The 11,009-nt window shown below is 42.5% G+C and overlaps 1 protein-coding gene across 1 annotated transcript in view; it reads right to left on the bottom strand.

Moving 5' to 3' along the window:
- Nucleotides 1-6,449, bottom strand: part of LOC146305114 (serrate RNA effector molecule homolog B-like) — a 9,329-nt gene extending 2,880 nt beyond the window's left edge. Inside the window, exons 1-13 of the mRNA XM_084711999.1 lie at nt 6,294-6,449; nt 4,715-4,837; nt 4,516-4,626; nt 4,286-4,429; nt 4,043-4,103; nt 2,583-2,880; nt 2,206-2,492; nt 1,969-2,085; nt 1,751-1,883; nt 1,521-1,648; nt 1,376-1,437; nt 403-481; nt 135-299 (exon numbers count right to left, since the gene is read on the bottom strand). Coding sequence (XP_084568125.1) covers nt 135-299; nt 403-481; nt 1,376-1,437; nt 1,521-1,648; nt 1,751-1,883; nt 1,969-2,085; nt 2,206-2,492; nt 2,583-2,880; nt 4,043-4,103; nt 4,286-4,429; nt 4,516-4,626; nt 4,715-4,833 — 1,704 coding nt within the window. The 5' untranslated portion in view covers nt 4,834-4,837; nt 6,294-6,449. The remainder of the gene's footprint in view (nt 1-134; nt 300-402; nt 482-1,375; nt 1,438-1,520; nt 1,649-1,750; nt 1,884-1,968; nt 2,086-2,205; nt 2,493-2,582; nt 2,881-4,042; nt 4,104-4,285; nt 4,430-4,515; nt 4,627-4,714; nt 4,838-6,293) is intronic.
- Nucleotides 6,450-11,009: the final 4,560 nt, after the last annotated feature.

Raw genomic sequence — 11,009 nt, 5'->3', positions numbered from 1 at the left:
TCGACCACCATCTGCTGTAGGAAACACACCAACTGTGGAGGAGTAACCACACTGCAAAAAGCCTGAACTATCCCTTTAATGATTCTGCAGCAGGACATGAAGGTGGACCGATGTGAAGACGTGGTGGACCGTACCTGTCCGGCCCACAGCTCCCCCCTCTGGTCCAGACTGTGGACGAGTCTGGCGGACAGACGGATGTCGTTCCTGACGACCGGTTTGTGGTGAGTGAGACCGTTGACGGTGCGAACACGTCGACACAAGTCTCTGTTGACCACCGGAGACAGTTCACAGTCTCTGAGCTGAGAGACAGAGACAGACGCCACAGGAGCGTTAAAATAAACATCCAGCTGTGTGTCGGTGTGTGTGTTCACTCTGTCAGAGTGTGTGTGTGTGTGTGTTTACCCTGATGTTCTGCAGGTTCCAACACGTCTCCTTTATGTTCACGCTGCGGTCAAACGTCACCCAGCACCGTCTGAAGAACCTGAAATATTCACACCAACATCATTCAAACATCTCCTGGTTTTCATTGGCCTGTTTCTGATCAGATCATCTGATTGGCTACAAAAATGCAGATGAAGGTTCAGATGTTAATTGTAATAGACCCTTCACTAAGCCCCGCCTCCACACAGCAACTCTCCAATCACAGGTTAGCAACTGTAGCTAAGCCGTCAGTCTCTCCATGTTGAAGGTGAGCAGGAGGCTCTGAGATGCTGTAGTCTGGATGGTGACGTCTTTTTTTGTCGTGACACACAGGATGGTGGTGAAACGTTAGCATGTGTGGCTAACTAATGCTAGCTTTAACTTCACCTCCAGACAAACCTGTTAGATCCACTGCATCTGCATTTGTTCTGTCGGGGTTTGAGGAGGAGGATGTGGGCTGACGAAGAATCAAAGTGGTCTCTCTCTGGCTCGCTGTCTCAGGTCTAAGTCAGGTTAGCTTAACTCTTATCCCGGCTCTCTTCCTGTGGTGATCGTGGTCCAGCTGGTCCGGCTGGGTGACCCGTCTCAAGGTCCGCTGCACTAATCGAGTCCCTGCTCTTCCTTTTCCCACGTTAATGAGTGTATTTCTGTCATCTATCATGTAGATATACCTGCTGTATTTCACCATCTGACCAATGTTAGCTGACATGTAAGCTAGCTTTAGCCTCAGTCTGTTAGCATTAATGTTACATCATGTACGCAGCTGTTAGCTAACTTTACATAAACACTTTCACAGGGTTCTTGTTTTAAAACGTGTCAGATGGAAACATTAAAACACCAGCTGGAGACTCTCAGCTGACTCAAGTCCAGTTAGCATTAGCATTAGCTTACATCAGCAGCTGCACTTATCAAATCTACTGCTAAGTCATTTTAGTGACAAAAATCACACACTCACCTTCTCTCAGGCTGAGGGTCTGACAGCGCCACCCGCAGGAAGCCCGTGTATCTGCGACACAACTGCAAACATCAAACATGTTAGTACGACTGTGTGTGTGTGTGTGTGTGTGTGTGTGTGTGTGTGTGTGCGTGCGTGTTCTCACAGCAGTGATCTCCTCCTTTGACACCTCTGGCGGGATGCTTCTGATGAACAAGGAAGTGGTAAGGTGGAGGGGGCGGGGCTTCGCAGGAGCTTCCTTCTCTCTCTCCTTCCCTCGCTCTTTACGACGCTCTGAGACACACACACACACACACACACACACACACACACTAAAATCAGTACGTTTGTCCACAAAACAGACTCACGATGTCACAACGCGTCTGTGCTTCGTACCGTCCTCTCCATCCTCCTCCTCTTCCTCCTTCTCCTCGTCTTCCTCTTTCTCTCCGTCAGAGTGGGAGGAGTCAGAGTCAGAGGCGCTGCCCTCGCCGCTGTCGGCTGACACGCTGCGTTTCCTCTTCCTACCCTGAGACAGAAGGGGGCGGGGTTAACTCCAGTGTTTGTGTGTGTGCATGTTGGCGTGAAGGGAACCAATCAGAGGACAGACTCACTTTCTTGGTCATCTTCTCTTCCTCCTCCTCTTCATCTTTCTTCTCTTCTTCCTCCTCCTCCTCTCCCTCCTCCCCGTCTTTCTCCTCGCCGTTCTGTTTGGCCTTGTCTTCACAGTCCTGAGTGGGAAAACAGAACATCATCAGGGTTCCACGCAGAACGAAACAGAACATCTAACACATTCAGAAAAACTGATCGATTAGTGGAACAACCGTCTCAGGCTGCAGGATCCTTCTGACCTTTTCAGAGTGTTTTGTCTCTGGCGTCTCTCTGCTGGTCGTCTCCTCTGTCCGACTCTCTGTGGACTCTGAGACCGTCTGACTGCTCAGGTTTCCTTCGCTGGGATCTTCCTGGCTCTTCTCCGCTCCTCCTCCTCCTCCTCCTCCTCCTCCTCCTGTTGCTGCTGCACCTCCTGGTCCTCCGCTGCTGCTGCTGCTGCTCGCGTCGCCACCAGCCGCTGGAGGAGCAGTCGGCACCTCGAGGACCTGCAGGTCAAAGTCCGTCCCTCCCTCCATCTTTATCACCGCTGCACAGAAACACAGGACAGAGGGTGAGGACTTCATTACCCAGAAACCCCTGCTCACCTCCCACTCTGTTTACTGTCCTGTGTGTGTACCTGCGTCCAGCAGCTTGATGATGGCGGGGGCGTGCTCCATGTCCAGTGACACGTTGTCCAGCCAGTTGTTGTCCAGCAGGAAGAGGAAGACGCCCAGGCGGGTTTTGAGCGCGGCAAGCGACTCGGTCTTCCTCGCCGTGATGTCATCAGGGTGGTACTTAGAGCGGAACCACTCCTGGTCTTTGTGCTGCAGGAAGAAGTCCTGCAGCTGCTGCCGCCTGAAGTCCAGTTTGTACTGGTTGTAGCGCTTCACGGACTCCGTCTCGTCCACGCTGTCCTCCATGCTCAACAGGAACTCCTGCAGACACAAACATTAACACTTAACGACTGATTTCAGTCAAATAATCGTTGTTTTCTTATAAATTGCAAAAAGAAGGTGAATAATGTCAGTGTTAAATGATTGACTGAATAAAGGACTTGCAGTTTGTGATTCATGAAAAGAAAAGTCAAAATATGGACATTTCCAACCAACAGTGATGTGATATAACTCAAACAAGCTAACAGCTGTTAGCTCAGTTAGCTGCGCGGTAACAGGAGCAGCAAGAATATAAATCAGTAGTTTCCAGAATGATCAGAATGAATTATACAACACTGATGTGCTGCTTGGAAAAATCTATATATTCAACAATCAGAAACATTGATTTTAAGTTCTTTTGTTTATCATGATTATCATTTGCAAGAAAAGATCATTTGAAAGGCAGAGCTAAAAAATCAGGAGACGCAGTTGAAACTGTTGATATCATGAGTTAATATTCAATTTTTTTATGTCATTTTATTTGCTGCAACACGTTAAACGACTTCATCTGAAGTTATTAAGACATGATAAGATTTATGTTCATGTATTGTAGGAAAATCAGTTTTTCTCTCAATAAGGTGTCAGCGAGCACAGAGACGCTCTCCCTCCTTCTCAGTAGTTAAACAGCAGAGTTTTTATTTTTCCTACAATCAGACGGTGGAAACCTGCTGAGGGACGACACTGACCGACTGTCTCTGACTCCTGGTGTGTGTGTGTGTGTGAGAGAGTGTGTGTGAGCTGGGAATTACTCTGCATGAACAGACTTTCCTTATCCTGTCGTTCATTTAACATGTCAGTGGACAGTTTGTTATCTTATTAACTTGTAAATGGAGCTAATTTAGCATCAGTTTGTTCATGCTAATGTTGCTAATGGATGATACTGATGCTGCTGTATCACTTTCATCTGAATTATTTGACTTAATATTAGACCTTCCTCTGCTGGTCATACGCGTTCCTCCAGCCTTTTATTTTTTTTTAAAGATTATTTTTTGTGCTGTGGAATGACAGGCAGCAAACGGGTCACAGGCAGGAATCAAACCAGCGACTGCTGCAGAGGACCAGCAGCCTCAGTACATGAGGCAAACGCTCAACCAACTGAGCTGTGGGAGAATTACATTAGACACCAAGCATGAAGCTACAGGTGGATAAGTTTTGTTTTACTCACCTTGAAGGTCCTCATGGTGGGAGGACCAGGAGGAGGGAGATCTGGGTCCACCATCCCCAACCTGAGACACAGATTGGATTTTTAATTATTGAATTATTACATAATGTGAACCAAATCTGTTCAGACGGTTTCTTCACACGATCCTTCACGTCCTCGCAGTTTATTTTATTTTATTTTCAGACGTTTCAGTGAAAAGTTAAAATGTTCAACTCGAGAATCAGATCGAGGTGCTGATGAGCTCACCGTCCCTGCAGAGGGTGACCTCCATGATGTGGGTGAAGGTGGGGGAGGTCAGGGTGCCAGCCCTGAGGCCCCGCCCCCGGAAACGGACCCCCGCCGCCTCCGTACGGCAGGTCGTAGCGGTACGGCTCCCCCCGGTGGTCGTCCCTGGAGGATTCAAACATCGGCAACGTAGTGAGCATGTGACCTGTGTGTGTGTGTGTGTGTGTGTGAACATGAAGACACACACTCACCAGTCTCTCCTCATGCGTTTGTGCTGCGGGCTGATGTGTCTGGGAGGAGAAAATCTCTCTCTGCGACCTCGATCGTAGTCCCTCCTCCTCTCTCTGCCGCGTTCCCAGTCCCTGAAAACACACACACATCAGTTAAACACACACACGTCACATTAAAGTGTGTGTGTGTGTGTGTGTGCTCTCAGGTGTTCGGGCCTACCTGTCGGCCCAGTCGTCCCTCCTCCTCTCCTCTCTTTCTCTTGAGCGCTCCATGTCGCTCCGCTCCCTCCTGAACTTGTCCCGCCTCCTCCTGTCGAACTCGTCATCGCTGTCTCCCATTGGTCTGAAATAAAACCAACTTTAAATGATGTAGGTCAGCATTTATCGGCCAAGATGACGTCCTCAAATATCTCGTTTTGTCCACAACCCAGACATTCAGTTAACTGTCAGAGAAAATATTCACATTCAACGAACTGAAATCAGAAAATCTGGACTTTTTTCCCTTTAAAAAAATCACTCAAACTGAATAAAAGGACGGCAGTCGTGATCAAAGCAAATCAAAAACTTCATGAATTGTCTTGAAATATTATGAGCAACTCTTTTGGTAACTGATTAATCATTTCAAGTAGATTTTTAATGAAAGAATTCTGACTTTAGCTTCTTAAGTGTGAATATTTTCTGGTTTCTCTCCTCCTCTCTGACCGTAAACTGAATATCTTTGTAGTTTTGACATAAAAAGACATTTGAGGACGCCATCTTGAGCTGTGAGCAACATTTTCTGGCACATTATGTCCGTCTTGCTGTTGGTCTTTTTGTTTTTGTTGAACTTCTCTGTTTTGTGATGTGACTTTTTCCTTTATTTGCCACAGAACAAACAGTTTTAACAAAGTCAGACCTGTTTGATTGTAACTGATCTGATGATGTGACACTTAATATTTTCCTGTATGATAATAAAAACACGAATCGATTAATAGAGAAAATAATCAACAGGTTTATCGAAAATGAAAATAATCGTTAGTTGCAGCCCTAATCAATATGATATCAGTAACCTTATGAAGTTTGCCAACATGAGCTCACAGTGGCTCTCAAGCTAATAAACACCAAAAAGCCTCATTAATGCTTCATATCAGCAAAAATATTTCACATTTAGGCTTTTTGGACAATGTATAATTAATTAATTGATCTATATTTACAGCAGCACTACAGAATAAAGACGTACAGATTAAATAAGACACAGATTTCTTGGACTTTTACACAAATGAGAGTAAATCTGTTAAAACAGTTGATGTGTTTTGGAGTTTCAGTCCAGCTGCTGTGAGATCTACAGACCAGCAGGTGTCGCTGTGATGCTGGACTGTTTTTATACACAAATATAAAGAAAATCTCTAAATATTCAGTCCAGCTGCTCCTCTTTAAACTGAGGAGTTTGATAAATATCTGTAGAAATCTGTTTAAGGGACTAAAAGCTGCTTGTTAACAGAATCAGATGAAACACAGACAGCAGCAACATTTGCTGATAGTTAGCATGTTAGCTTCATTAGCATCAGCTTAAACTATCTGTACTTTAACTGACACCTTAAATATAAAGAAACCGTCAGTTAAATCACACAGCGGACACAAACAGCAAAGTTATCCGCTAAAATTACCGTCAGCAGAAGCTAACGGTGGCTAATTAGCTCGTTAGCATGGAGTTAGCTAAGAGCGTTGACGCAGGCGCAGTTCGCGCTCACGCTGTCTCGAGTTGGTGTTAAAAACTTAATGAAACAAACGTTAATAAAGATTTGAGAGAGAAGATTTACCTGCAGCTGCGCCGGTAAACAACACAGAAGAAGAAGAAGAAGAGGTGAGAGCTCACTACACAACTGTCTGTCCCGCCGAGACACACAGCACAATGAACCAACGACACTTCCGGTTCCCTTCGGTTCAGCTCCGGTTTATCCGTTTACACTGAGAGGAGGTCGCCCCCTGCAGGACCGGAGGGAAACTACAGGCAGAGGGGGACACGTTCTGATGACAAGCCTCCAGAGTAATGGATTACATGTAACGGGTGACGTAATCTAGATAGAAAAAATTATAGTTACAGATAAAAAATGTGCCTATTAGTAGCTTTACTCTTTTAAAATAAAGATTGGTATTCTTCTTCACTGGGTGGAAATTTCAACATTTTTGTCTTTTAATTAATCAATAAATTCCATGTATGGCATAAATTTAAATTTCCATGTTTCCTAATATTTCCTAATATAAATAAATTGCAATATATCATTTATCTGCAGTGTTTCAGTAGTAGACCTTCATCAGGTTTGTCTGGTGATAAAACATCTTGTTCCTGTCCAGCGTTCCCTCTACAGAATTTATTTTAAAAAATCCTATCAGGAAGCAAAACTACAGACTTCACATCTTACATTTTACTTAATCAATCTGATTGATTATTTGTATTGTATTATTGTATTATAAATTATGTTATTACGTAGAGAAAAGGCTTCAAAATATAAACCTGTGCGAGTGGTTATCCCTGTTTTATCTGCCTTGATCAATATTCGATTATCAAAGTTATGAAAATTTTATTATTTTGTCAACAAGAACATATAAAATCACCCTTCAAAATATTTTCTAAAAAAAAATTTCAACAACAAAAAAAACTGCCAGTACGTGTTCACGTTCGCTGCCATGTTGGAAAATTTGCCTTAAAAGTTTTTTACAACATCACCACATTCAGCTCTTCTTCTCTCCTCTTATCTCATTAATGTTCCACTGTCTTAAAAAAAACTTTGCATTAATCTTTTCTTTATGTTGTTTTTATGTTAAGACAAACTTCAGCCTGTTTCAGAGTTTGTGTTGAACATCATGTGACTGATTACGTCTGAAGCTTCAGAGCTTCATTCAGTTTGACACTTTTAAACATTTGACAGCTGATGTTGTTGTTGTCTAAACAGTAATTCAACAAACCTGTTACTACTTCATTAAATGCAAAGTTACAACATTAAAAAATTATCAATTCAGACAAAACTTTAATTGATTTGAAGCAAAATTTAGGTTGAAGTCACTTAATAAAATTGTCTTGATCAGTTTGTTGTGGCAATTTAAATTTTTGTTGTTGTTTTTAAATACAATGTGATTAAATACGCAGCTACAGTTTGATTTTTCACAGTTTTGTTGTGCGATGAATAATTTCTTAAAAGCTGCATGAACAAAAACACAAAACGTAAAAAAAAAACTGCTGAAGAAAATCTGGAGGAACTTAATATAAAAAGGTTAAAAAATCTTTAAAACATCTTTTAAATAATGTGGAGGAAAACGTAGTTGAAACAGCTGAATAAGTAATCAACTTAAAAACTTTTTGTTTATGCTACCAGTTATTAAGTAAGTGATGATTAAAAATATGTTTGTAGAGGAAAAAACCTCCGTCTTCTCTTTTTATCTGTGTTGCAGTAATTTCAGCAAAAGAAACCGTTCAGCTGTGACCAATGTGGGAAAAGTTTCATTACATCAGTTTGTCTAAAAATTAGTCATTCAGCTTCTCTGCACCCCCCCCCCCCCTCCTCCTCCTCCTCCTCCTCCTCCTCCTCCTCTCACAGACTTCCTGTTCCTCCTCTGACTGTTGCTCCTCGTGCTGTCAGCCATGAGGACTTACAGTACGCCGAAACTAAAGCACACAGAGAGGCTCTACTTTATCTTCCTGTCGTTCTCTGAGATCAAGGATCAGGATCAGGATCAGGAGCTGAAGGATCAGGATCAGGATCAGGATCACTGAAGCACCTCAGAGGTGAGGAAGGATTTTGGAGGAACGGTGGGAAACGGTGAGACTGTTTGCTGACTTTGTTTTTCACGTCGCTGCTTCACAGAACGAGTTGAGATGAATTATGTCCAGAGAGAGTTTGAGAGCAGACGACAGAAAGCGTCTGAATGACTGAATATTCACTTTAATCTGTAATAAATCAAAGAATCATGAGACTCAGAGGTGAAAGTACAAATACTTAGTTACTCTACTTAAGTACAGTTTTTAAATATCATTTTTGTAACAACTTTTTACTTTTCCTCCCTACATGAAAACACAAATATCTGAACTTTCTTCTCCTCACATTTTCAAAACAGAGTCGTTATTTTAGTTTTAATGACTTTTAGGGAAATCAATTTTTATTTTATTTTTATTTTGCATCATTGTGCGCTGCCTTCAAGACAGAACAATAACACAGAAAAGACGATTCACTGGTGGATCCATCAGAGTTTATCACACAGGACTCGTCTCACATATCCAGACATCTGTCTGCAGACACATTCTGCTATCAGGGAGAAAAAACGCCCCGACAAGAAATGAAGAAGACGTAACAAGATGAAATCATCATAAAAGATGTAACAAGACAAAAATGACGCGGTGGAAATCTGTATCATTAAAGGAAAAACACAAAGATCTGAGATCAGACGTCTCCACAACAAAGACAAAAGAAGACAGTCGGAGAGAGACGATATCGTTCAAGTTCGTCTCTGTTGTTTTTAACAACGTCCTGAAGAATGAAAACGTTGCAGCTGCTGTGACGCAGCGAGACTCTGAGTGTCAAAGCTCTCAGTCCCATGAGGACTCGTCAAGATGAAAACAACGTAAAAGATCTGAAGAATCTGAAAGAGACAGAGAGGGAGAGTCTCTGCTGGAGAAAAGCTGAGGTTCAGTCAGCTCTGCACCCGAACAGGACGACTTCTTACTTTCAGAATTTGAGCACATTTCAGAGCCTGAACTTTCTCACTTTTACTGCAGTTAAAGTTGAATCAGTTCTTCTAGTTTTACCAGGGTCTGTATTTGGATGCAACTTTGTCCTCTTGTTGAGGAAGTGACTCACCTCCAAACCACATTCAGTCTCTTCTTGACTGTCACTTCCTGTCAGTCACTGTCTGTGGTCTGCAGCTGAATAAAGACAGTAGAAACTGGAGACCTTCAAAGACCTTCACATCAGTGCCTGTTAATACGACGTCAGCTGTTTCCTGTCTCATCGTGTGTTTGCTCTCAGCTCATTTATGCGACAAGACATTTCTGACGAGGACAAGAGGCGACCATTTTGCCTGACTTGCATGTTTGAAAGATGCTGACTGCTTTTGTGGATCCTTTCAGTGTCGCTGCTCTTTAATTCAGTTCCCACATCTTCATTTTCCAATGTCTGCGAGTTTATGTCTGTCATAGGTGATTTGAGTTTCAACAATAAGATTAAAGTAGAAAAGCACCACTGTTATTTCACATCCTCATGTTAAACTATTTTATCAGAGGAGGAGCACCAGAAAGTCATAAATCAAATATCATGCTGAAACTTTTTGTACGTTTGTCACACAGGAAAAACAAACCTTTGTGTTTTACTTGTGATGCTGAGTTACGAGAAGGGTCAAATAATTAATAATTTGTTGTAGACAGCATTTCACAAAGTTTATGAAGTTTTTCCGACCTCAATAGCTCACGAAAGTGCAAAGCTGTTTCAGGGAGTCTGGGAATTTCTGACACAAAGGAGCATAATGGATACTGTTTTAACGGTGAAACAACAGCTGTTAATCTTGATGATGATAAGAATCCAAACACTTTATTAACATGAGAGTGAACTTTTGTTTTCACACTTCATGGGACATCAGTGTGTTGTTCTAACAGGTCTCACACCTCCCACAAGCTTTTCTTTGTCTTGATAAACTGTACTTGTTTTTCTTTTCACAAAATTTGTGGTGTTTTTGTCCAGGTTGGTTCTCTATTCAGTAATGTTCCTATTTTGTCCAGAGAAGACATACAGTTTGAAAGAGAAGTAAAAGAATCCATGTTTGTTAACCTGGAATGACCATCCCTCAACAGAGGAGGATCTCTGCAACAAAATCTATCCGCCACATACAATGTACTCTTAAGACCACTAACAACTCTCATGATGGCAGTGAGTCCACGACTCACAAATGACCTTAACGACTCTCATTCACACCTTCACTCAGGTGACCTTAACGGTTCATTCAATGGAGGGTGGGCACATCAGTTACATCTCTCTCACAGTGTTAACAACCCAACAGATGATAAAAACCTGAAACTCCCAACTAGTCAGTCTTTCCTCTGCTCTTCCTTCTCTCTGTCTCTCTTTTTCTCTCTCTCTTCTTTGCCTTGGCCCACATGCATCCTCCAACCTCATGAGTCCTCCAGCTCCTCCCACCTCCCCTGTCACCAACCAAGACCACAAAGGACAGACAAGGATACAAGCCCTGAGCTATCTATACTAATACTATCTATACAAATCTACCAGTATGAGCAGTCAGTCAGAGAAGCCTCTTGGATGAGAAGCAAAACATCTTCAAGAACTTTACCAAGTCTGGCTGCTAAGATATCCTTTTCTGAATGTGTGAAAAAATACAGAATACTGATTGAGGAAAAATTTCAGATAGCGGCTGGCCTGTGTATGACATCACACTAGACAGGACAGGAACCACTGCTATTAACAGTATGATAAAAAAAAAAAAACACGTAATGACAGAAACACAATTACAGCATATAGATGCTCAAGTGTCTT

Source organism: Lutjanus erythropterus, chromosome 23 (assembly GCF_056507025.1).
Source record: "Lutjanus erythropterus isolate fLutEry1 chromosome 23, fLutEry1.hap2, whole genome shotgun sequence".
Classification (NCBI taxonomy): Eukaryota; Metazoa; Chordata; class Actinopteri; order Lutjaniformes; family Lutjanidae; genus Lutjanus; species Lutjanus erythropterus.
The sequence above is the reverse complement of the archived record's forward strand: the minus strand, read 5'-3'. Positions and strand labels throughout refer to the sequence as shown.